Here is a 26,591-nt window from a genome sequence, read left to right as displayed (position 1 = left end):
TTCCAAAATCGTCAGGAGAGGAGCAGTTGTGCAGTCTTTAGACGTTTTGCAGTGACATTATTGTCTGTTGCTGAGCTGAGTCACCACTTAGTAATGCTTGAGAATGTTGAGGAATGGAGACAGAAGGGAATTGTCCCCAGTTCAGCTTAGCTTCAGCTCTGGCCGAGCCTGTCAGTGGCTCACGTGCAGTTTAGCTCTTGGCGTGGCCATCCTGGATACTGCTTTCTCACCTAGATTTAGTGCTGCTCTGTGCTGTGTGGCAGTTCTGGCCCTCGGTGCAGAGCACAAGCCCTTTTGCTTTGGACACGTGGGGCAGGAAAGCCTCATTGAAAGCAGTGTTTGGGCAGCAGCTGGCGTGACTGTAGTCTGAAGTCGGTTTTAATTGTGCACAGTTTGCAGCATGAGGTGCACTCCCAAAAATAGATCGTCACTTGATTAACTGGTATGCTGGTCAGAAGACGTCTTGGCTTAAGCCATGTGGTGAGTCTGAGCAGTAAAGAAGCAGCAGTGAAAAGCCAGTTAAGTCAGACAAAGGACAGAATGAAGTCTCTTTGGTGAGCTTAGTTGCTTCAGAGGACAAACTGCTGTGTGACCATGTGTCTGGTTGAAGAAACCTTTGCAAAATGTGTATGCATAGCAGAGGGTGGTTTCAATAATAGTGTGAGCCCAGCTCACACCTGGGACACCTGGCAGCAAGCATCTTGGTTTCATGAACCAGTGCGCTTACAAAGGGGTTGGCTCTTGCATGAAACTAAAAGTCCAAGGGCTGGTGTATAACTGCTTCAGGATGTTTGTTCATGCAGGGCTGGCTGCTTTGCTTTTCCAGCCTGCTTGGGTGCTGCATGTAGCTGTGAGAGTAGGTTTTTGGGTGTTTATATAGATGTTGCTGTTAGCAGCTCAGTGACTGCATTCTCTGCACATTTTAGGGCCTGGATAGTGCTGGTAGTCAAGTAATCACGCAGTGCATGAAAAGCTAAACTGCTGCAGGCGCCCCATGAAAAGAAGCTTCAGCAAGGCACATTCCTGTGCTCGGTGGACAAGCCAGAAGGCATGAGGTCTACCCGGCTGCTCAGGCTGGGCAGTCAGATGGGAGGGAAGAGATGAAACACTGTTGAGTCCTCCTTTCATTAAAGTATGCACTCTTTTTTTTTTTTTTTTTTCCAATGCTCTTCTTCCCTTTGATTGTTACCACTTCTGTTGAAGACTCCCAAAAGGAAGAGTGCTTTGTTGTGATAAGCTTGATACTTCCCTATGGTTTGTATAATTTAAAAATACCATAGGCTATTTTGGGCAGGGATCCTGAAACTCCTCACTTTGTTCTAATGGCTACGCAAAATATTTTCTGGGACCTCTGAGACTTTTTTGGAAACATCTGTGGAAAATACCTTCTAAAAATGTCACTGTCTCTCTAAAAGTAGTAGTCAGGACACATTAACTTCTCAGTCTTGTATGTAAGTAGTTGTGTGTGTGCTTAACATTACTGTCACACCTCATTTCACTGATCTATCAGATTGGATCACAGCTTGCAAAAATCAAGTCTTGTGTGTGTGTGTGTGTGTGTGTGTGTGTGTGTGTGTTAGATGTTAAGTTTATGTTGGTGGAGTATTCATTGTAGGGAGCCAATAGCTTGTGCTCAGGTTGGTAAGCCTGTTTTTACCTTGTTTTGTTAACCTAACTCTTGTTAACCATAGGAACTGCCCAGGCTGGCATAGAATGGGAGCATGCAAATATGTTCAGGCCAGCCTATACTTGTAAAAGTGATTTGCACAGTTAGGGCTGTTACACAGTCTGCTTGCTTCTGCTCCTCACTGTGTGCATGTAGAAATCACTGTTCCTCTTCACTGCCAGTACCCTACTGCTCTCAAATTGAATGGGGTGCTAGGAAAATGCCACTGAAACATCTGGTCAGAGAAGGGTCAAAGCACGCAGGACTGGTGTGGGACATCTGCCTCTGCTCTCTCCTTCTGTCTGTGCACTGTGCCCTCACTTGAAGTGGTAAAATGATTCCCACCGTTGAGCTGAGAAGTGCTGATATGGCATTTCCACACTTTCTTTAGTTTATTTTACCCAGTAGGTTGTTCTGTTTGGTCACCCCCAGCAGCAGAAACAACAGTCAGGGCTACTGAGGTGCGATGCCAGATTAGGAGTGAGCGAGTGGCCAGCAGAGGAGAAAGGCTGGGGGGAGCAGTGGCTGTGCAGCCAGCATGGCTACCGTTAGAAACGCCTGTGAAGCTGCGCTTTGACTCTTTTTCATCAGGAACGCTCCCCAGGCAGCCTTCCCCAGCTGCTGCTGTGGAACCAGTCAGGTCAGCCATGGTCCTGGCAGTGCGGATCACGGCACAGTCTGCTTTCAGGTACACTAACTAGATTTTCAAGTTTTGGGATCTCAGGCAAGCTGGCACTTCACCCTCCTTGAGATCTGAAAGGGTAGCACCGAGCACAGCAGGCGGCTGGTGTACGCAGTGGGTCAGTGTGAGCTCATCCTAAGTATTTGGGGGAAGCATAAATACTTGCGTAGTGCTTGTAATGATTGTCAGACTGTGGTGTTCACCTGGTGAGGGGATGTGAAGCTGGGGCGGCTGTACTTGCTGCCTGGCTGCTGAGTGCATTTGCGTGAAAAAGATGAAGCCAGAACCCACTGCAGCATGAGACTCCTGCCAGGGAAGCCTGGCCTTTGGATGCCATTGCCCTGCGCTCCTGGGGACCCTGGCCTTGGAAGAAGCTCTGTAGATACAGACCAGGATTCCCAAGGCCTGCCTGAGGGCACCTATCACAGGCCTTGGGTTGTCTGTGTCTTGAAAACCACTGATGGGTTCCTTCTGCATCTTTTGGAGGAGCTTTAGTTTAATGATAGCTAAACCTGTAAAAGATTTATGACGTTACCTGCATTTTTCCACAGTCATCTTTTTTGACGTGGGAAGGGTTTGTTACTGGCTTGCAATTCTGCACCAGTGGGTCCTGAGCCCCTGGGCAGATCCTCTCTGCAGTCAAAAGGCAGAGGCAAGGTGAGATGGGCCATGCCCATGGAAAAGCGGCTGTGTAGTTTAGCTGCATGTTGACTGCAACTTCTTAACAGAGAACTTGTTGTGTATGTGGGCTTTGAAGCCTGTCACCCAAAGATTTTGACACCTCTCAGGTCAGTGGGTTGTAGCCAGCGTCTTACTCGTTGGGACAGAGACTGTTTTGATTTACTTTTTGGGTAACACTTCTTTCATGGTGGCCTACTATGGAATGTAGTTAGTCATAACCAGAGTTTAAAAAAGGGGAAAAAAAAAAAAAGAAAAAGAAAAAAAAGGGGTAAAACCCCAAACCACCCAGCCTGGGACTGTGGCTGAATAATCTAACCAACTTTCTGTGGTTTCCATGGCTATTCAGAGTGCAGAAAGGAGTGCTGAAAAAAGATGAAGACACTGGTATTTTCACAAGTATTGCCAATTTATAGGGTGCATGTTCAGTATTAGAAACTATCATTAAAGTCTCTCCAAGTAATGTGGTACAATGCATAAATTGAACTATATATTCCATATAAGTATTTGTTCCTTTAAATAGCAGGTCCAGAGACCCAGGACTGGAATAGCAGACACTTTGCTGGATGCAAATGGGATTTCACTGGCAGAGCTCTCTAGCGCCTGGTTTAGGAAAATGTTTCCCTTACAAATGCCAAAGCTGCATACCTTTTTACTTCTGTACTGTAGTTTTTAGCGTTATGGCAAGTGTGTCCAGCAGTTGAAGTTCTCTGTGGGATCTTTGGATCTCTCTGGTACAGACTGAAAGGACCTTTAATCTTAATTTTTTTTTAATTTGTTTTTTCCTCCCACAATTCTGGAGTGGATGAATTATACTTTCTTGGTACACTTTTGTTTTGAAATGCTACTATTCCGTTTGTTTACTGAGTCAGTAACTTACGATAGCTTTCTTGTTTCTTGGAATTGTATTGATGCTGTAAAAGTTAACTTAATTTCACTACCTATAAAAAATGAAATTGCCACCCCGCCATCACTGCCTTCTATTTTGAAAGTATACTTGCACGATGTGCTTATGCACATCAATTTCCAGCTTTGGTGCCAGCACGAGCCCATTCTGTTTATTCCCCACAGTTGGAGCTTTGTGTGTTTTGGGGCGAATTTCTGCTTTGCAGCAGCAGCAGTTTTAGCAGCTGTGTGCTTTGAGGCCTCCATCTCTGCTGGTGTGAGATCCAGCGTTGGATGGAGGGAAGGGCAACGTGGGAGCAGGCTTGGACTCTCTCTGTTTCATGTCTCCTGCAAACCCAAGAGCTGTTGTTGAGTGAGGCAAGGGCCTCTGCCACCTGCTTTCTGCAGAGCTGAAGGGAGGAAGCCCGATCTTGGGTGTTGCAGCAGATAGACATGGCAAGGAAACGATAAGCTGGGAATCTTTTCAAGACACTTCTTCAAAATAATGTTTGATCACCCGTGTTGGTTGTGAGACTCTGTGGTTTTACGTCAGATATGTGTCTGCAAACAGGCACATGAAACTCTCTTTTCTGGGTTGGACAGTCATTGGTGCTGGAAGAGGAAATTTCCTGGGAGGAAAAAGGCACATACAAGCCAGTAAAGTTTGTCTGGGTGACTCGAATGTGGCACTTGTGAATTTTGAGTCCCTTGTCAAGGGCTAAGAAAACCCATCCCTCTTGTACAGCTGCTTGCTAGACAGCAGGGGATCCTCTGATCCATGGTCCCTCTGAGGGATGAGGAAACACTGGGAAAAAGCAACCTCGGTCTTCTTGAGTCCCTGGCACTGGCCACAGACCACCCCTGTGCTACACACCTGCCACAGTGAGACCCTCAAAAATGGGAATGCTGTGGGCTCAGGTCGCTCTGGGTTGGCAGCACTGAGACCTGGAAGAAATGTTCCCTGCTCCTGGCTGCCTGCTGATGTCCAAAAATGCTTCCTATGGTCACGGCTGCTGGGGTAACACATGAGCCATTTGAAGCTGCTGCCTATTGCAAGGACTGGCTTGGCCAAGAACAGTGCTGCCTTATGTATAAAAATAAGGCTTATATTTTTATATATGACTTTTCTAAATGTAGAAGGCAGGGAAGGTGAATCCAGCTTCTTTGAAAGTTAATGATACCGTTAACAGTTAGGAAATAATAAGCATCAAGGTAGAGCCCTTGTAGGATTTATCCAGTACCTTTTCCCTGTTGAATAAGGCCATTATGTGCTTTTTGCTGTGCTTCCTGGTTTTTGTCTTGGTGGACCCTCAGTTGCAGGTAAAAAGAACTAAAATACACAAGGAATAGTGTCTCTAATAATGATTAAACACTGGAGACAGTAGCAGCTGAAGTGTGATTTGCTATTATTTTCCTTGCAGCTGTGATTTTTTCCCCTTGCCATCCTGTATGTGGGATCCCCATTTTCACCTTTGCAAAGGGTGAAATAACTGTGAATTTGCCTTTCTTTCTTTTGTCTTCTTTCTTCTCTGGCTTTCTTCAGTACAGGATGATGCCATTGTATTTTGGGTCCTTCAAGCTCAGCTGTCTTTGTTCACAGCAAGGCCAGTATTTCCAGAGTCTTTCTCTACTTCCCAAAATATTTAGAACTTTTGTAGCTTGTTGTTTGTTTGTTTGTTTGTGTTTGTTTGGCTTTCTTTGTAGCTGTTGTCTGTTTACAAAGCCTTCAGACCGCTATCCCAGAGTGTTGCTGAAAGTTTTCCAAGAGTTCAGCAGTTTTCCTGTTCGCTTTGATTTGCTCAAAGTCTTTGGTAGCATAAAAAGTTCTGTATCAGAAATTACAGAAAAGAAAAGAACAGTTTTTTGTTTGTGTGTGCACCAGAAATGGGACCTAAAAAGGACAGTATGGTTCTGGTGAATTGAAATGGATCTGCACAGCTTGTTTTGAAACAAAGCCTCCAGCTTGTCTTAAAAACCAAATTGTTTTGTCTTTATGTTAGAAGTAAACAATCTGGGGGTCTGTGCCCCTCTTGTGCAGATTTGTTTTATCACTACAGAGGAGGGAGAGTGTATTGCAGAAAACAGAGATTTACCATTGCAATGCCTGTTCTGCTGGGTGAAACATGTCAGGACCATGAGTTGCACAGCAGTAGTAAAGAGCAGGATTAAGAAAATCTGGATCAATTCCTCCTCATCCTCTTCACTCAGCTTTAGCGTGTCGGAAAACTAGAAGCTGATGTGCTTCAACCTAGTGACTTCTGATAAACAAGGCAATCTCCTTCCACTTAAATGCTGCTCGGCTGAGAAGAGAGGACTTAAGAAATTCTGGAGTTTTACAGAAAGTCTCACAGATTCCCTGACTGACTTTTGCAATAGAAACCTAAAGGGGGTGATGGAATGACTTGTGTTTTTTGTCTTCCTTTCCAGTTGGCCTGCTGCTGCGGTATTGCTGCCTGTTCCTTGTGCTGCAAATGCTGCCCCAAGATCAAACAGTCAACCAGCACCCGCTTCATGTATGCGCTTTACTTCATGCTGGTGACTATCATCTGTTGTGTCATGATGTCAACAACAGTAGCTAACGAGATGAAAACGCACGTGAGTAAGACAGATGAACCCACTGCTGCCCCGGGAGGAAATGGGTCTCCCTCCTGTCAATTTCTCACCTGTTGAGTGTGTTTCACAACATGAAGAGTCAAGGGACACAGGACTAGCAGTCTTCCTCCTCTTTCATTGCTCTGCAGTGAACCCATCCCAGGTTTGCTGCACAGGTAGTGTCACTAAAGCCCATTAGGGGACATGTTATAGTAGAACAAATCAATTCAGTCCAGCATTGAATTCGCCTCTGGCAACTTGTTTAGTAGCAGAAGTAGCGAATTAGAAAACAGCTGTTCAAGTGTTGTATTTATAATTTTAATTCTGTGTTCTTGGTGCTGTGTGACAGACTACTGCCATGCAGATCCTTTACAAGGGGTTTTCTTCAGTGTGTGTTGAGTCAGTTTATTCACATGGGCTGTAACCACAGAAGATATTATTCATCTCTAATTGTCTTTTTAATTAAAAAGCTTCTAAAGCATGAAAGAGCTGTGGCTAAAACTAGATTTTAAAACTCAGGTTTCTTTCAGAGTCTTAATATAACTTTCCTAAGCTAAATGCTCAGCAGCCTGCTTGCAGTCTCAACACTGGACCCGATGTACCTTGTCTTCGGTTTGGTTTCTTCAGCTGCCCAAGCTGCTCTCAATAGCACAAATCCTCTCTCTCATCCCCTACAAACTACAAGAAAAGAAGTTGTTTTTTTAAGTAGAGGGAACAATGGCTGGATTGTTTAATTCTTGAAGTTTCTCCACCAAACTCACCATTGGGCCTGCTTCAAGGCTGTGCATGCCCTGGAGGTTCAGAATGGTTCCCTCACTAAGAAGGTCACCTAGTTGTTTTGTGTTACCCTCCCAAGACCGAGTGCCAGTGAGTGCACAGTTAAGGCTGTTTCCTCATTTAACCAATTGCTGTTTGAGCTTACCTTCTGTGCTTGACTTGCAGTTTTCTGTGAAACACTTAGCTCTTCACCATTCAAGATCAAGGTGTTTGCACCCTATGGCTGCAACACAGATGAACCAGCAGGCTTAGGATAGGGCTAGTTTAAGGGTTTCTCTGCTGTGCTGCCAGTGACCTTTCTTTCTTCCCATTGTACCCTCTTTGTATGTTCTGTCCTGATTTTCTTTCTTTTACTAGCACTTTGCTTGAGTTGTTCTACCACCACCTTCTTACCCCTGGCTACCAGCAGTTGCTGACCGCCCTGAAAGAGTACCCAATACAGGCATGATGCTTGCCTGTGAGCTGTGACTGCTCAACATGTGCATGCTGAATTTGCTTGCCAAGAATTACTTTGACTTACTGGATGCTTAGCTTGGCAAAAAAGTGAATAACCCAGGGAACTCAACTGTGTAGGAGACAAATTACGTGCTCATATCCAAATTTCATAAAGTCATTTTCCATCAGTAGTGTGGTTTTAATGCAGCTTGTACCCCTAACAAAAATACTCTGTCTTTATCCAACAGAAAAGTGATTCAGGAAGCCTTCAACAACATCCTTTTCAGTATTGCCAAATTTCTTTTCCAGTTCATAGTCTTGAAAGCTCAGTGTGGGAAGAAATAGCATAAAGTAGCTGTTAGTGTGAAGTGGAAAGATAATCACCCTCTTAATTTAGAACATTTGATGTCTTTGAATGGTAAATGCACCATATGAAAGTAGGCTTCCTTTATCTGCTCTCTAATTTAATAATTATGTTTGGGGCTGTTGAAAGTTCAAAGACTCCTGAAGCTAATTCAGCCCAGGTGTAATAGAGTGCACCTTGGAAATAATAACTGAGGCTAACCAGTCCTCAGTTTCCCAGTGATGAACTGTGCTTTGAAAGTGTTTTGAAAGTGCTGGGAACTTACTGATTCCTCTGCTTTTGGCTGGATTGTGGAGCACTCGTAAGTCCTGAAGCTGGGCTGTAAGCAAACGCTGTGCATCATGCTTCTAGGACCTCAACCCTCTTCCTTGAGAGGAAACAGACTTCTAATTAATTTTAATCAGATTTTTTAAAATTATTATGAAAATAAAAAATAAAATTTTAGTGCAGTCCTTTACGGAGCCATAATCTTGGCAGGCAACCATGTGTCTTCTTTACCAGTTTAGAGTTCAAGGACACTGTTACATGAAAGGAATCTCCCCCTTGTCAGTCTTTTTTTTTTTTTTTTGTTGATTAACTATAAATTCCCAAGTCTAAAGTACTTCTAAAAGTATTTATTGTAGCACTTGGTCCTTTGGCATTTTTTTGAGAGGAAGCAGCAGTGAACGTACATCTTTTAAGGACACCTTAAATAGACTTGTAAAAAAAAGTTTGTATTTGTTTTGTTGTATTAATCTACCCCCATGGTCATGCATTCTGCCTATTAAAAAACATTTATGACAGTTTTCCAGACTCTGTGCCCTGCAATGTGGCTGGAAAAATGAGTCCCTGTCACAGGGGTCTCAGCTTCCACATCCTCACCAAAGCTAGCAGATAGATGGAACCATGTGTCAGTGGGAGGACACTGTACCTGGGTATCATTTCAAAACCTTAGTTCCTAGTCTAACCAGCAAGATTTTAAGGACATCATATTTTGTGATGAGCCTTAAGAGTTGGACACTTGTCTTTTGTGGGGGGAGTTTTCTCCTGAGCTGTTCCTGCACCCATGGGACACCAAGAGAGCCCTAAAGGGTTAAATTCTGAAAAATGTCCAAAGAAACTAAGGCATTTGTGTTTGATTTCTGTGGAAGAAGTAAGAGGCACAGGAGGGGTAGGGAAGGAGTGGGTAGTTTTGACCAGGAAACTATTTTGGATAGTGGTGTGTAGAATAGATTTCAGAGGAGCAAGGTTGTGTATCAAGCCAAATGATGGGGTAGAGCATCAATCAAGACATGAGAGCCTCAGTCATGTGGACAGAAACACACAAAAGACCAATATTCAGTTACACAAAATGGTTTAGAGACTTGATTCTGTTCCAAAATGAAGCAAAGCAGCATCCAACTTGAAGTGTTTCTATGCATATATCCATATATAATTTTCTTTTTCCAGTAATTCTGTTGGGTTTTTTTTTTAAAAACAGATACAACTTTACTCAAAGATGTTCTGTTGAAGCAAATAGTTGAATTTGACAGGATTCAAAAGGGTAATTGAGAGAAGAAAAGGAAGAAAATTGCTTTGGTCTTTTGAAGTAGTGTTTTGGTTTTTTTAAATTAAATTTTTACTGTTAAACCTGTTGCAAAACTAATGTTTTACACTGAAAATATCCAGGTCCTACTTAAATAATGAAAGGAAAATTAAGAAAGATGTTTTCAGGAAAACAAAACCCAGTAACAACCAGTTCAGTTTTGTCAAAGCATTTCAGTTCTAGATGGCTTTGTGTTCTGGCAGAGCATGGTTTCAGGCTTCTTTCCCTAGCCAGGTTTGTATCTTGGACCTTAACTGTATTACAGTATGCTAAAATTCAACTTTGCTACTAAAAATGGGGATTTTAAGTGCAGATGCCCATTGCATATCTCTGATGAAAATTTAGCCGTAGATCAGAGAATCAGAGACTCAGCCGGGTTGGAAAAGACTTTTAAGATCATCAAGATGCAAGATTGCATGTGTTTTTGCCCTTGTCTCTCCACCTACACAGATTTTCTTTCATGCTTCCTCTGCTTCTATAGCAAAGTTCATCTGCCACATTCTCCCTCTGTTGAATGAGGACATCCAGATGAAAGCGGTCTTGTTCTGGCTCTTCAGGCCCATTTCTACACACTTCTTCCTTCCAGTTCTCCCTCCAAAGCTATTTTCTGCGCTTCTGCGTTCACAAGCTTGGGTACAGGCAGGAGAAGTGACCAAGCCTCAGCCTGGACATTGTGCTGCTGTGTTGGATTGATTCTTGAACTGCATTTATTTTGGGGAGCAGCAGTTCACGGTGAGGGGAAAGCAAGTTCAGGGCTGCCTGTCCCTGTTTCTGTAGATGTTGCTATCATCTCAAAGGGTTTCACTGCACTCGGGAAATTGCTGACATTGCTATGATAACATCATTGCTTGTGCAGCAATAGCGGCATTTACGTTATCTGAGCGGATACTGAGTTTCTGCAGGAAGAATGCTTTGTCCCCTACTCAGATGCCAAAAAAAAAATTAGCTTATGTTGCTTTTAAAGTTTTAAAGTAAATATTTCACTATATCAAACTTGGCAAATAGTTAATCCATGATTTAACAGCTGGCAAAACCACCCAGCAAACGGAAAGCCTGGTAAATCACGTGGGCTGGGCAGGCTGTTCAGCAGCTGAACGTATTTCAGAGACAGAGAACTTAAAAAAAAAAACGCAGCAAAACAACAAAAAACCCCTCCCAAAACCTAGTCTTTTTTAACCTTCAGTGAAAAAGTCACATAAGCCTTGATAAATTGCTCCCACCAGTAGATCATCCTCTCACAAAAACATGCTCTTTTCATTATATCAGTGCTTTTGTCACCAGCATTGTGCTCGTGCTTATTATCTGCTGGGGTCCCCAGGAGTTTGGTTTTATTCTTGTTCTGTTCCTTCAGGTTCATGGGTCTCCAATAACGGTGTTCAATCCCACAGGACCGTTCCTGCGGTCATCACTTGCTACTGCATAGTGTTGTGCATACTACATGACAGCTGAGGTCTTTGTTGCTTGTGTAGGCACAAACTGAGCTATTGTTCTTGTGAATCCATCCATTTTCTCTCAGCCAGATCTGTAAAGAAATTACTACTAAATGGAGAAAAGAACATATAGGGTCAAAACCCCATCTGTAGAAACCTATGCAATTGAAGAAGATGCCCACTTACGGTTACACAAAGATCTGGTTTTAATTTAGTCAATTAATCAGGTGCCAGGGTGTTTTTTTTATTTTGTTCTGTAAGTCTCAAGCAAAATGCTGCTTGGTTCCAAGTACAGATGTTGCAGAAATCTGTCTCCTTGGTCATCTATAGCAAGCAAATCCACAATTTTCTCAGAAATATTGTTAGTTTGCTATTATACATCTTTGTAGTCTCTGCTGACTGATCTTATAAGCAAAGAACTGGAAAGCAAAAATTGATAGGCCAGTTGCTTTCCTTGGGATTGCTGTGGTCTCTTGGCTTGCCCTGGCTTCCCTGCGGCATTGATAGGTCTCTTAATTATTCCAGTCAATCCATTTGCTTGTTTTGAATGCTGGCATGTTTGCCCAATCTGATGGCTTATAGCCTTTCAACACCTGGGAAAAGCCTGCTGCTCCAGGCAATTTCTCAGCACCTCTCTAAAAACTCTTGGATGCAAGTTAGCCACAGCTCCTCATTTACTGTCCAGCTTCTCACACGGTGGCTGCTCACCTCTGAGTTACTCCTGAAAGAGCATCTCAGAGTGGTCCAGCTTGAATCTGCTCCTGTAACACTGCGCAGCTGCATTGAGACCTGCTTTTTGTCTCGTTGGCTGGTTCTAGCCCATCTAGAATCAGCTCAATACTGTAGTTATGTTAGCTGCCCTTAGCACAGCAACCTAACTTTGCTGTGAGCTGCCAAAATACTTGCTGGTTTTGGGAAGCTGCAAGAGGGTTGTTGAGCTCCTGACTGGTTTGGGTTGCTGGCATGTCAGGGAAAGTTGCATACCCTGCTGACAGAAGCAGGCTTACAGAAACTAGTGGCTGAAAGCCTGCAGTTTACATGTTTACCCCTTGTTTCCTGCATCTCGGCTTTCTTTCTACCCAGCTGGAAAAACTGCCTGATCACTTGCTCTTGGGCCCTGTTTGTTCTTTCCTGTCTTGGTTTTGTGTACCGACCTGCAGGCTGAGGGAAGCAGTGTCTGCTATCTTTGCTAACTTCTTGGAATTGTTCAAGGATGGTGTTGCCCACAGTCTTTGCATATTTTTCCTGAGCAAAATCTTTCCTGGCTGAATGCTTTCTGAAGTTTGATTCCCATCTCCCTTGCCCAAGGTACTTATTTCTACATGTTGTGTCCTGGCAGACATGTCTTCTCTCTCCTCCAGTGACCTGTGCAGGTAGCAGCAGTCAACTCCAGGGGGTTTGGTGTGTTGTTCGACTGGTCTCACCAGCCTCAGCTGAGACCTGTGAGCATACAGAGAGGCTTTTTCTTAGAAACCGACAGTGGTTTTCTAACCAAATGTCTGTATTTCTGCACAGCTCAGTGGCTCCCTGGCTGCAAGGGGGGTGTCTACATGGAGGCACCGCACAGGACTGGGTCCTGGCCACACAGACCTGATTTTTTGAGCACCCAGTGTCATTTCTGCATGTGAGACTGAAGCCAAAAGGTGCAGCTGTTTGCTTTCCCCTTGTGGCAAGAGTAGGGCCTCAAAGGCAAATATTTAATGAGTCAACAGAACGGTGGAATTTTCCTGCCTCTCTGTTAATTTAAAGCAAAATCAGAGCAGCTGGCACAATGCCCTTTCAGAGGCTGTGATGGAGAGGAGGGGGTTGCTGCCCCTGTGCCACTTGCGTGTGCTTTGGTCTACATATCCATGGAGGGAAGCATGAGCCAAAACTTCCTGCCTTGCAGCCCCCTGCATGCCCCTCCTTGATTACTGAAGCAATCAAAGTCTTCTGTTAAGCATGGGAAGGTGGGAGAGGGTCCCTAGGTTTAGGAGATGGGCAGTAAAGGAAAGAAAGATGGACTTGTACCCGCAAAGCATGTGGAGGGAGTTGAGACTGGAGGCTCTAGACAACTCCAGTCCTTTGTGTTTTACATTTATGTCTCTTGAACCTTAAATCCAGGCAGGGGGTTATCAAGAAAGAAATATGTTAAAAGAAGCCAGTGAAAAGTTGGTGGTGAGCAGATGCAGACATGCTTGGTTACAAGGAGTCCTGTGTCCTATCTAACAGCTTGTAACATGTGCTTTTCAGATTCCCTTCTACAAGCAGATGTGCAAGAGTATTCAGGCGGGTGAGATGTGTGAGAAGTTGGTGGGATACTCTGCAGTGTACAAAGTCTGTTTTGGAATGGCCTGTTTCTTCTTTTTGTTCTTCTTATTCACCATCAAAATTAACAGCAGCAAAAGCTGCCGCGCATACGTTCATAATGGGTGAGTATTTGTTTGACTGCTTCATTTCCACTTTTCTTTACCAGTTTGTGTTGCCTGCTTTCCAGCTGGATGTAGCACTAAGCAGAAAAACCCCAACCCAACCCAAAAGCTGATTTTCTGCTTTTGTCAGAAATAATGCAGTCAAGTGAGAACTAACTAAAGCGTCAGTCAGTCATCAAAGGGGGGTTTTCTTTTGTTTGATCTCAGGCTTTAAATAAAGATTTCTCTCATGATAGTTGACTTGAAGACCTCTAATGCCTATTGTAACCAAATGACTTTTTTTTTCCCCTCTCCTCTTGTCTAGATTCTGGCTGATTAAACTTATACTTCTGGCAGCAATGTGCTCAGGAGCTTTCTTCATTCCTGATCAGGACACTTTCCTCAATGGTATGTCCTTGTTTTGTAGTGCTGCTTCATTCATATTACCATGTTTCTTCAAGCAAAGTTTGAGGGAAACTGTGTACAGAGTAGGTGGTCCTCTCATGAAAGTAGATGGTCTTTTCATGAGAAAAGCTCATGTAGTTTACATGCAGTAAAGAGCATGTTTTTTTCTGACCAGGAGCAGGCCAAATGGGTAGGTGCTGTCCTTCAGATTGTTTAAGATGGGAAGAGCTGTAATGGTGCACAAGAAATGGTTCTCTCAAGGGCATAGAGCCACTTGTTAGTTTGGCTTGTGCAGGTTGCTCTGCAGTAGTGCAGCAGCCAGATTCATGCTGTGTTTATGGAGAGGTGCTGGTTCTTGAGGGAGCACAGTGCCTTTCTGGATGCTGGTGTTTGCTGCTGGAAACCTGCAGTGCTGCGAAAGAATTTGGGATGTTAGCTGTCAGGCTGGTGGTGTAAATGCATGAAGGTAAAATTAGACTTTTTGGGGTGCTCTGCTGAGGATGCTGTGCCTTGAAGCATTTCTAGTTTTGGAAGACACCCTGGCACCAGACAGGCATTGTTTGGTCCTGGCTCAGTTAGATGCCCCGGAAGTGAAGGTCTCCTTATCCCTGTTCCTCTCGCCCATGAAGTCATGGGATGGCTATATGTACTTGTCCTTAGTATCTAATCACTGTTTGGATTAGAAAGATGCACTTGTGCAATGCATTGTACTCATAAGCAAGAGAGACTGCTTATCATCTTTGCAAGTGACCCTTTTAATTTTGAACTGAAGCGTCTGGAGAAAAGGGGAAGCAGAACTTTTTGCGTTGGTTAGGAATGCTGTTTCTCAAAGGGAAACCAGCCTAACCCAGAGTGGAGATACAGCATAACAAGCTTTCTTCCTGAAATTGCCTTCTGACTTCTCTCTCTGAACCTGTAGTCTGCACATCCTGATAAACAGTCAGTCCCTGAACTTGAGTTTTACAGGTGTCATCTGAAATCAGCTGCGTACTTGGAGTCATGTACAGGCTATGTACTGCATAGCATGCTGCGCAAGCTGTTTAAGCAACTAAACATTTAAATAGGTACCTGTATTTTCTCAGATACATCTGATGTTGTACGTAAGATATCTATTGTCTGAAGTATCCAAACAGCTACCTAAATACAGTATATGTAGGTCAGTGGTTAAGTAGTCAAACAACCTCTCTTAAAAGTGAATACCAAGTGTTCCAGTCTCTTTGGGAGTGGCTCGGGACAACATTTGTAAGTAGGTAAGCTCCGCCTTTGTTTTTCTGTGGTACTGGAATTTGGACGGAAAGAAATTGCCCTTTATAGTACTGTGTTCCAGTACCTTGCAATTTCAGGGTTTAGATTCCTGTGGAATGTCTTCATGCCACCAGTCGCAAATAAAGGTTTCAGTATTTTCTGTCTGAATATAGTAACTCATAGTCCCCACAAAAATTCTCTAGGTTATGGAAACTCCATACGTGTCCTAACAGGCTTATTTTGAAAGGGGAGTACATTGGAAGCTGAATTCATGAGGTAGCTAATCTTCAGTTAGCTGAGTTGGCTTTTCAGCTGAAATCTTCTGCTACGTCTGCGGGCTTGAGATCTTTAAACGGCATTTACGGCTTCACTGCATAGACAGTGATTCCATTTTATCTCAAGGGAAAGGCGACTGCAGTTTGACCTATTTTCTGCCTCTGCTTTGCAGCCTGGCGCTACGTAGGAGCAACTGGAGGTTTCCTTTTCATTGCCATTCAGCTCATCCTGCTCGTTGAGTTTACACACAAATGGAATAAAAATTGGTATGTGTTGGGCAAATAGTTACTTGCATAAAATTCTAGTGGACTCCTGAACATTACATTGCTCATAACAAGGAATTTAAAAATAGCATGGATGTAATTTTTGAAAGAAGACCCTTTCATTTCAATGTTTAGAGCTGTTCACCTTTGCTTCATCCACTTTTTCCTTCCCCAGATGTTTTCTCTTTATTCACTTCTACTCTGCTGATCTATTCTTACATGGAATTGCTTAGCTTCCAATAATCAGTAGCATGTTAGCATGCAAAAACCTTGAAGTTATTTTATATTTTATATGAAAACATATCTGCTAAGAAACAGTGGTGCAAGAGGGTAAAACTGGATTTGCAAAATGTAACAGTGAAACTGTATACAGTGATATAAAATGGTAAATCCTGCCTTTTTTGTTTCATTTTAATGCACATCCATTTTTTTAAATTGTTTCTTGACATGAGAACTGCTACTTTCTCTTCAACTTTTTTCATATATATATGAAAGATTCCATTATCAACCCACGTATACCCCATTTTGGTATTGACTTCATTTCTGGTTCAGGCATATTTGCTATTACCCTCCTAGCTCTTAGCCTCTCATAAATTTAAAATATTTAAATTGTTCTCCCACATACATGCAAGAACTCCAGCCTCCACCTGCATCCTTTCTGTTTCTCATTTCTTCCTCTACAAACCTTTGCAGTCCTCTCTTGTTCCAATCATCGTACTGACTGACAAGAAAGAATTTTAGCAAACCTTTTCAAGGAGGAAGAGGTGAGAACTCCTTATATCACACAGTTTTGTTATGGCTAATTCCTGTAGCTGCTTTTCTTTTCCAGCAGCAGCATTTAACTTTAGCACTCCCTCCATTAGGTGCTCTTTTAAAAATAAGTCATGTTTGCACAAAACGAAACAACAATAAGCAAAACAAGAAAAACAACCCAAGCACCAAAAATCCCTTTGTGACAAAACAGCGTTTTTAGTTGCTGCCCCTAAAAAACTGGTGATCTTTGCAAGAGGAGTCTGGAAGGCGAAGAGAAGAATACAAGGTGAACTGCGCTTTAGTTGAGGGAAATTGATGAGATAGACTCAAACGGAGATGAGGCTTTTTGAATGAATGGGTGGTAAAACTGTCAAGGTGGTGCAAGGAGCGGAAGAGAGGCCATGCCAAACAACGTGCCTTTGCTGTCCTTGTGTGAAGAGCACTGCTTGCTAGCTAAACCTGCGACAGTCTGAGTTCCTACTGAGGAAATCCCTGAGGTATTTGGATGAGATGTGCTGGTGGGCTGATCCCAGACATTGAAAGGTCTAGGAGTCATGCTGGGCTATGATTATAGAAACAGCTGGCCATGATAATACAGAAGATAAACACTAATGCTAAGGAATGTTTACGTCTGTTTCACGGGAGGACCCTTGCAAGGGCCTTGTTGATGTAGTGACCTACACATTTCAGGAAAGTAAGCACTCTTTTGTATTAGAGGATATGAATAATTCAGTTATGTAGAATTTAATTCTTTTAGGGAAGGGAAGACAAAGATAAGGTACTGTCTCTCTCTCTCTCCGCAGGACTGCAGGTGCAAAGCACAAGCAGATGTGGAACGGTTTGCTTGCTCTGGTCACTCTCACGTTGTACTCCATTGCTGTGGCAGCCCTGGTGCTCATGGCTCTTTTCTACACACACTCAGAGGGCTGCATGTACAACAAAGTCCTGATTGGTGTTCACGGTGGCCTGTGCCTCTTTGTGTCACTGGTGGCCATATCGCCCTGTGTCCAGAATCGTGAGTCCACTGATCTATTTTTCCTCTTGGATCTCTGGTGCTGTCACAGGTGTGTGCCTGGGGGCATGAGCCGTGTCCAGGCAGAAAATCTCAAGATAGTTCAGAGCTGGTGTTGCTCTTGCCCCTATCCTTTATCTACACCATGAAGTGCTGTTGCTGGTCATCAGCTCAACTGCTAAAACTAGAAAACTGTGAGACATTTTGGGTGTGCCATCAGGCAGGCATAGTGTGAAGAAAGCTTTAGGCTGGTAATGCACTGTGGAGCTTACACAACTCTTGCAGTGATAGCAGTTGAGTAATAGCTGACAAATTCATCCACCATTTACTTTTGACTGCTTGTGGTTTACCATCTGTAAATTTTGGGCCTGGAGGAGTTGACAAGAGTATTTTATGTTTCAGTATATGAAGCATATATGTGTGCTGTTATTATCTTGCATATATTGGACTTGGAAATAGTAATTTGAGTTACTCCAACACAAAATTTACAGGCAAATAAAACTGTCACGTCAAGAGGTTTTGGAAAGTTGGTGCTTTTGGTGAGAATAGAGGGGTGATTCACCACTTTCAGGGAATCTTTAATACCATTCTAAAACAGCCATCAGAACTAAAGGACACTCTTTTCTCTTTACATGCTGCTGGAAGGGTATCTAAACTGACTTAAAAATGTATGAATGGCTCTAAACCATGAAAGATATACTTCTTTTCATAAAACATGAAAGATACACTTCTGAAGGATACTGATGTGCTGCTCTTTAAAGGATATGATTTTGTTTTTCAGTTTGTTAAATTGTCTGCAAAAATAACTTGTTTTCCCCTTTGTTGTAAAGGCCAGCCCCATTCTGGTTTGCTGCAGTCAGGCGTTATCAGCTGCTACGTCATGTACCTCACTTTCTCTGCACTGTCCAGCAAGCCACCAGAAACTAGTAAGTTATGTAATGTTCTACGTGAATTCTTTTAGACATGTATTAAAAGCTAGAATTTAACAAACATGAATTAAAAAATTTAGGGATATTGGAGTGCTGGCTTTGGTCTGTTCTGGCCTATGCAGAAGAAATTGCAAACACTAGAAATAATTCCAGCAGCAGAGAAACCATGAAATTGGCACTCTCCATGTACCTGTTTCCTGCCATCAAATTTCCTAGAGTCTTCTAGCCTATTCCTTGTGTGGCAAGTGCATGTTCTCATACAATATATAATGTGTTTGGTCACATCATGGGAAAGGAGTTGGAACAAATGGCGCTTAGATGCTGTTGGAAGAAGCTGTGTGATCAGTTCCATCAAAAATTTTACTAGGTTCCCAGCGCTTAGTAAGTGCTGGCCATCACAGTTGATACTAAAATCACTTCTATAATTGTTATGCTAGATAGCTTTAGCTGTGGACTCCTTATGAAGCAAAAACTTGTCTTCCATTTTGAAAGAAGACATTCTGAGAAAGGACGTGGAGTTAGGTTGCAGTTGTTTGAGATGATGCTCTTCAGCACAGATTCTGTATTCCACTTGACTTGCCTTCTAACCGTTGGCACTGCAAACCAGGAGAAGGGAACTCCCTGGAGTTTCCAATTCTTTATGCTACAGAAAACCAACAAGACATTACAAACACAAGTCAAACTTTCCTTTTCCCAGTTAACAATCACATTCACCTGTTTGGACAGGGAGCATTCTTTTCACTTGAAGAGGACTTTTCTGGTTCAAATTAGTAATGCTAATTTGAACCCTTCTTTATTATTGCTCAACTGGAAGAGCTGAAATAGTAACTAGAAGAGAACAAGTCTGTTGGCAGGAGGAAGTTTTTATAGACACCTCTTAAGAAGAAGGGGGAGAGATGGGGGAAAGAATCTCTCCCAAACTTGTGTAGGCACAGGCACACACAAAAATGTCTTCTAGAGCTAAGGTGGACAGACAGTATTTAGGTGGAAGATTTATTTAAGGAGCTTAAGCAGTGTTTTTGAATGAACATATAAGTTAATTTAGAAGGCATCTGAATTACTCACAAGACTTGACACAATGTTAAAAAAAGGGAGGAAGAAAGTGATGTGTGGCATTAAATCATAGGCCCTGTGTTCTTTTGTGCTTGTGACAGACAAAGTCTTCAGCAGTTAAATGAATGCTATGATTCTTTTTGTATGTACTGCAAGTGTGTTTACTGCATTGGTCAGAGTACGCATCAAGCACACTCTCTCAGACCTTCTGAATCTGTTGCTCTTCCTTATCTTCTCAGGTCAGAGAACTCTCATGGTTGTCATCCTCTCTGAGATGTTCCTTTCTTCCCTGTTTGTGTGATAAGGACTCTCATATTCGCCTTTGCTGCTTTTACAGTGGCATGTGCTGGACAATGTGTGGGGTGCTAACGCTAAGGTGTCCCATGGCCTGTTACTCAGATTTGCCATGAATTTATCTAATGTTGATTCATTCCTCAAGGAGGGACTTTCAAACTGGCCTTCTTGCCATTCAGCCACTTTGTAAACCAGGCCTGAAGTAAATGAAAGCCACAAGTATTTACAACACCCAAAAAGCAGAGTTGCAAATGTCTTAAGAAGGAACGGGCAAACAAAAGGTAATGTCTACTGAACCTGTGCTTATCACAATGTGCCTTAGCTTTTTGGTGCCAGAGTTAGCTAAAAGGCCTGCTAAACAGTGGATCTGCCTTGCTGCAGAGGTGTCCCTGATGGACAGGTAGAGGCTTCTACACATCTCTGTCCGCAATGTTCCATCTTGCCTTCCAAGGCTTGCTGTCCCTTCTTCTGCTCCAACCCCCATGCTGTCCCTGCTGTCTGCTGATAAAGATGTTTGTGCAGCTCTGTGGGGCCATGCAAAGTCCTCCCCCAGCAGGTCAGAATACTGGCTTTGAGTTTATTTTTAACTGGGGTGCAGCCTTTACTTCATTTTGCCCTCTGCTCTTACAAACAGTTGTGCTCTCCCAATGGGGGTGCAGTGTGGCTGCTGGAGAAAAGAGGAGATAGGAACACAGTTTGTCTGAACAGCACTGGCTCCAAAAGCTCTTGATTTGAAATAAGGTGCAGGTGACATCTCCTGCTTTGGGGTGATGCTTGACTTGCCTCTGCCTTACCTTGACTCCGCACACCAAAAAGCCAGATGCATCTTAGAACAAGGAGTTAATTTCATTTCAGGGACCTAGGAGTAGTATTTGTTTAGATGTTCAGATAAAATCTTGCCTGTAAGCGGTGCATCTCCTTTACTTTGGGCCTCTGTATATGCATCTGAGAACAGGGCAACTACACACCATCTTCTTTCACTGAGTATGAATTTCACAGTTGTCCTCAAGGCACCTGTGCTGCCAAAGAAATTTATGGTCTTGAGACTCTACTACCTTGTTCTTATATGTTGTCCTGGATGAAATGGTGGTAAACTTCCAACTTCCTGTTTCACAGTTCACCAGTCTTTTTCCTTGTTTGTCTGCTCTCATCAAATAAGAAATTTAAGTACACTACTTAGCTGCATTTTTGTTTTGCCTGAAACACAGAATATGCCACATCAGATTTATGTAATTTTTTCTGGATGAACTTTTTAGAAGGTAGATAGAAACAACTGAAATATACCAGTGTCTGAATTAATAAAGATATATTGCTGAATACCGTCAGTCTGATGACTACTTTGAAATGCAGTGGAATGAGCTTTGTTAACTGTACTTTTTTGTTTGTTTTCTTTTGTGAAGTCCTGGATGAAAACAATCGGAACATCACAATCTGTGTACCTGAATTTAGTCAAGACCTGCACAGAGATGAAAACCTAGTTACTGGCCTGGGTACTACCATTTTGTTTGGCTGCATTTTATATTCTTGGTAAGTCTGAGGGTTTGCACTTGCCTCACAGTAAATGTAATGTCATGGTCTAACTAGAGAAGGCGTATAGCTTGCCTCATGCAGACAAAATAGTGGGGAGAAATAGAACTGAGCTGGAAGGTTCACATTCTCCCCCAGTTTCAGAATGGTTAGATGTTTTAGCCAAAAATGTTCAACAAGATAGTACAACTTTTGAAACAAATACATTTCATTAAAACCAAATAGAGCATTTTACATCTGGAGGTGGAGGGGGAAAAGTTTCCAGCTGTCCAGGATCTCAGACAGTCTCAGGGTGGTTTGATTCTGAATTTACTCTTTCTGCAAGAAAAACTATGCAGTTCTGACCATCTGCAAAGGTACCTGAAATTTCTGTAGCCTCCTGGCAGAGGCTAAGACTGTTCCCTGAGGGTCTTTCAAATTAACAAAACTGGGAGGGTTTAGGTCTTCCTTTAAGCAAGTGATGAGTGCAGTATTGCCATCAGGATTTGCCAGTGATCTCCTTATCCAGAAAAATCTGTTTGTGCCCATACACTTGTGATGCTCACCTTGTATCATTGCAGCTCACATCAATAAATTCAGTCATGCTTCAGGATGGGGAGGTGAGGAGTTGCTTTTATTTGAAAGGTGATGTGTTGTCACCTGTATTGCCTGTTTTGGCTGTGCAGGTTATCAGGAAACAGCACTGCCTGCCTGCTGCAGGTTTTTGAGCAAGTTCTGCTTCTGAATCAGTCCACTTCAAAATTCACGTACTGAAACTCCTTTCTAATTTTGAAGTGAAAACCAGAATTTCTGAAGAAGTAGCACAGCTATTATTATGCTGTCAAATATGCATGTGTTTCTTTTAATTCTGATATGAAATATATGGATATCATGTGTTTAGTTTGCATTAGAACAGTATTTTCAGTGCCTCAGGAAAGTGTTTCAGGAACGCAGACAACTTTCACATAACCTGCAGGGGAAGTGCACCAGGTAGCCGGGTAGGTAAGAAGGCCTTCAAGGGGAAGGTTTTTAAGTATTGCTTACTAAGGCGTAGTGTGTGCAGCAAAGCATTAACACGTCTCCCTGTGGGTGAAGGTAGATTTGCATTACACATTCTGAACGGGGAAGACTGGGCAAGAAATGGTTATTCTCAGAAGAAACTAGAAAGGATTGGACTCAAAGATCTTAAAGGTCTTTTCCAACCTAATTGATGATATGATTCCCCCCAGACAACTACAGTCATGCAAGAAAGTGATTTCTGACCACTGGTACACTGTTGGTAATTTACTTTTGAAATCAAACTGCTGCCAGTGACCTGTTCCTTAGCCAGAAAGCCTTTACAGAAATGCTGAGCCAAAGTGATGGCTGTAAAGTTAACATAAAAGCATTGGTTGTGCACAGCAGGGGAGATCTCTTCTGAATTGGATCATTTAGCTGTTTTTGCTGCTGTATGATTGTGATGAATTCACCACCTTTCAGGAGTGACCTCCTTTTAAACTCATGATTCAGCCTGAGTTGGCCAGTGACTGGCTGTGGCTGGTGTATACTCACACAGAACAAACTTTTCACATGCTTAGTGCTCGATGCTGTAGGCAAATGCTTAGCTTAGGCACGGAAGCAACTATTTATGTTTGCTGTGGTGTTGCGAAATCATGCTTAGGCTTATCCTTGTGCCGAGGGTTTTGACATTATCTTCTTTTGCTCCTAGTTTGACCTCAACAACACGTGCAAGCTCAGAAGCACTGAGGGGCATATATGGAACACCCGAAAGTGAAGTGAGTTCTTGCTTTCTCCCACAGGATTTCTGTGCAGGCTTCCTCATGTGCTTTTCTTGTTGTTTTTTTTTCATGGCTAAGTAACCTGTAATTAGGTGAAAACAAAAGCTTGTTCGTAGCGTGCAGGTTCTGGTTGCTAGACCAGACCAAACCAAACTATACCTGGAGTCCATACCAGAATACTTGCCCACATTGGCCGTTCTGCAGGTCTTGCTCGTCCCATGGAGATACCTTTATGTACTCAAATAATCTGCTGCTTTTGTAGTTTATTTAACATCCTGCACACTTCCTGTAAATCTTCCTGTGCCCCACACAAGCTCATGTCCTCTCATTTAAAGGAAAAGTCTGCTAGGAAGCTATCAGAAGAAGTTGTGGTGTTCCTGAATCTTTTCAGTACTTATTGCCTTTGTTCTCATAGCAACTGAGTCATCCCAAGATCCTATCTCTTATTTTTATTTCCACACATAAGTACTTCCTCTCTTTTTGCCTATGATTTCATCTTGGATTATGTTTCTTGTCCCTGTTTCAGCAGGACCGTTTTCTTCATTTTACCTGCCTTTTTCTTTGGCCACCTTATCCTGGAAACACCCAGGATGCACTGGGAAACGAGTGGTGTTTTGCTGTGTAACAGTTGCCCCTTAATTAGGCTTGCTGGTGTCACTCTCCAAACGTGTGTATGTGTTTGGAGGATGAATCCGTAGCTTTCTTGCTGTTGGTGTTATTGACATCTGCAGTTTTAACTTATGCTTTTAACCTTCCTGGGGCAGGAGCTGCAATGGGGTTGGGGTGGCTGACACAGCGGGCCCTGGATGTGCCCCTTCCCCAGAAGGTGCAGCTCACCGCCCCAGTGCTTGCCGACAGCATTATTTCCAGATCGTTTGGTTTTAGAGAGGGACACAAGAGCCGCCAAGCATAAACATAAAGAAATGACTGGTGAAGAGCCACTAATTGCACTCTGATTGCCTTCCCTGTTGCAAAGGGCCTTTGTCTTCTGGCCAGGAGCCTGAATGGAGCTCTGCAGTTGCTTGTGGTGTGGAAAGGTCTGCCTGTGTGCTCAAGACAAACAAGCATTACAAGGGGCTAGGAGTATGTGTGTCGCCATTACTAATTTCCTCACTCTGTGTGTGCGGCAATTTAATTACAACTGATTAAGAGGTTGCAATTAAGTCACATTGCTTCAGCATGTGAGTGCAACGCGAGGGTTGCTCAGGCTGTAGGTGAGGCTTGGCACAGCAGTAGAAAAAATGCAGAGTAAGGGTTTTATTGAGACTCAGCCAGGCTCAGAAAAGAATAAGCTTTTTGGCTTTTTATGAGTTTGTGAACCTGTGAGTACATTTGATCATGGATATGCAGGGTAAAAACTGCCGTTTGATGTTCCCATTGGAAAATTTACCTTAAAAGCTTACTATCTGATTGTTGTGTTACTGTGAAACTCAGTCAAAGAACTCTCTAAGACTCAATGTGGAGTTTTAGAAAGCAGGCATCCTTTATTGCAGCACTGGACACACAGGGGATCGCTCCACCTAACATGCGTGCATGGCAGTTTAACTATGAGTTTTTTGTCAGGATAAAACATACATATGCATTACTTTTCCAATAAACCATTAGCATATTCATAATTTTCTTATAACTCATTATTGTAATGTAAGTGTCCTATATGCATGTGCACCTAGTCTCTTAGGTGGTCGTCCAGGGTCTTCTGGTGGTCTTTGATAGTCTTCCCCATTGTGTCCACTAGATGAACTCCATTCTTGCACATGCCCTGTTGTCTGTTACTATGTTTCTCAAAACTTGCTGATTCCCACATTTTGGTCTACTTTTGTTGCTATTTCAAGGATATAGTGTCCCATGGCTTCCTTTTATCTTGTCCAGGCACAATAACTTGCTTACTGTTTATCAGGGTGGTTAGACTTCTTCAGGGTAGGTATCAGTTGGGCATGTTACAAAAACTTGCAACTGGCCTGTGCCAACCAAGGAGAGAGGCTAGAACACAAAGTCTGGAATCACAAGGGTAAATATTTATTCATGCGCATGGGGTGTCTCAGACAGATTGGGGCACCCCAAATGGTTTTACACAGGGTCCTCCTACCATACCCTTCAAGCATTCAGGTGTAGCTCTGTCTGACTAATCCCTGACACCCACACCACTGGGTGTGGTGGGTTTTACTAGTCATAGTAAAATTTCGCAAAACAACTTTGTTTCCGCAGTGTTCTTGCCACTTGTCCATTGATCAGACATCCCTGGGGTCAGTCTTGCAATAGTTACTTATCCAGGATGCTTGGGAGAGTTTCAAAGATATGTTGGAGGGGCTAGGATGCTGGCATTATCTTGCTTGTCCAGGGGTGTCTTTCATGCTTCATGTACAGCTGTAACCTTCCAAGAAGCAAAGTCCTTCTTTCCAGGGCTGGGCAGTCCTGAGGTTTATTTTATTGAAGCATGAGCACTACCAAAGCCTCCAGTAAAACTCCACTACATCATTACATTGCAGTATATGCTGTGAACTAATACAAGTAAACGAAGTTAATACACTTTCGTATTATAAATCCCAATTGATATAATAGTTAGGGAAAGGAATTTTCCTAACAGAGTTCATTGTCTTCATCAGACCACAACCAAAATAAAACACAGAGTAGGATTTTATTGGGACAAATAATGTGGGTGATACACTATAGAAGGTGCTGACTTGCACTGTGATATGGTGCAGAAAATGCACTTATATTTATTGGATGGTCAGCATCCTTTTCCCATATACATTACCACTTAACACAAGAAGTGTAAGTTTCAGCTTTCCTTTTCCTTTCTTCATTTATGTAAAGGAGTAAAGCCAGATTTCTGATTTTACTTATTCTGCTTGTACTCATTCTGGCTTCTTTTCAGCAAAATCCTTCAAAGATAAGTACATTTCTGACTTACTTACACCTGTGTAGTTTTGATTTCCAACCCATGTGGCAAGGTTTTGAAAGTTCCTTACCCTTTAATTTCAGTAGAGTTATTTTTTATTTAAAAAGCACTGAAATGCACGTCTGAGGAGGTAAGTACCGTCTGAACTATTAATGTGCAACTGCTGTACTATAGCTATAGCTGTTCCACCATTTTGTCATAAGTATTTGCACTTGTGTTTGACCATGGGTTATATAAGATGGGTGGAGTAATCCTTAAAGAATAGTTAATTTGCTCAAAATCCTATGGAGTAGGTTTTCCCAAAGCTTAGAAACTGTTATGAACTACTTGGCAAATCCTAATTTGACTTTTGTCCTGGCTGGACATACAAACTAGACTTGTCTGCATTAGGGTCTGTAACCTAGACATAGCAGACCTTCCTTTACCAACTGTTCTGCCTCTTTGCTGTAGCACAACTCTTACCTTTCCTGTTGTCTGTTCCACAGGTAGCTCGTTGCTGCTTTTGCTGCATGCCTGATGGAGACGGTAATTACATTTTTCACCACACAATTTACCTCACTCACAGTTTTCAGACCAAAGCCAAGAGAGTAAGGACACAGCTGCAGATAGAGACCTGCTTGTGCTGTTGAATATAAAACTGAAGCAGCTGAAGTGCTCAAAGTTAGGCTAGGGAAGGAAGCAGGTGATGTAACAATACCATTTAAAACAGCAGGTT

The 26,591-nt window shown here is 42.7% G+C and overlaps 1 protein-coding gene and 1 long non-coding RNA gene across 3 annotated transcripts in view; one reads left to right on the top strand and one right to left on the bottom strand.

Moving 5' to 3' along the window:
* The window catches only part of SERINC5 (serine incorporator 5), a 35,442-nt gene that overhangs the window by 7,727 nt on the left and 1,124 nt on the right, over positions 1-26,591 (top strand). Inside the window, exons 1-10 of one of the 2 annotated variants that reach the window (XM_057405461.1) lie at positions 3,290-4,929; positions 6,339-6,506; positions 13,306-13,484; positions 13,789-13,871; positions 15,562-15,655; positions 17,209-17,420; positions 18,248-18,343; positions 21,094-21,220; positions 22,908-22,974; positions 26,362-26,401. In XM_057405461.1, coding sequence (XP_057261444.1) covers positions 4,903-4,929; positions 6,339-6,506; positions 13,306-13,484; positions 13,789-13,871; positions 15,562-15,655; positions 17,209-17,420; positions 18,248-18,343; positions 21,094-21,220; positions 22,908-22,974; positions 26,362-26,401 — 1,093 coding nt within the window. In that variant the 5' untranslated portion in view covers positions 3,290-4,902. Of the gene's footprint in view, positions 1-3,289; positions 4,930-6,338; positions 6,507-13,305; positions 13,485-13,788; positions 13,872-15,561; positions 15,656-17,208; positions 17,421-18,247; positions 18,344-21,093; positions 21,221-22,907; positions 22,975-26,361; positions 26,402-26,591 lie in introns of those variants that run through there. The other variant, XM_057405462.1, reaches the window with a different exon arrangement.
* On the bottom strand, positions 5,606-12,755 carry LOC130597172 (uncharacterized). The gene is made up of 3 exons (XR_008971687.1): positions 12,664-12,755; positions 12,396-12,513; positions 5,606-5,737 (listed from the first exon to the last, which is right to left on the bottom strand). It is a non-coding gene; the product is annotated as an uncharacterized LOC130597172 (long non-coding RNA).

Source organism: Pezoporus wallicus, unplaced genomic scaffold (genome assembly GCF_028554395.1).
Source record: "Pezoporus wallicus isolate ANWC-B61680 ecotype Strahan unplaced genomic scaffold, APGP_CSIRO_Pwel_v1 scaffold_2696, whole genome shotgun sequence".
NCBI classification, from domain to species: domain Eukaryota; kingdom Metazoa; phylum Chordata; class Aves; order Psittaciformes; family Psittacidae; genus Pezoporus; species Pezoporus wallicus.
This window is presented reverse-complemented; position numbering and strand designations above follow the sequence as displayed.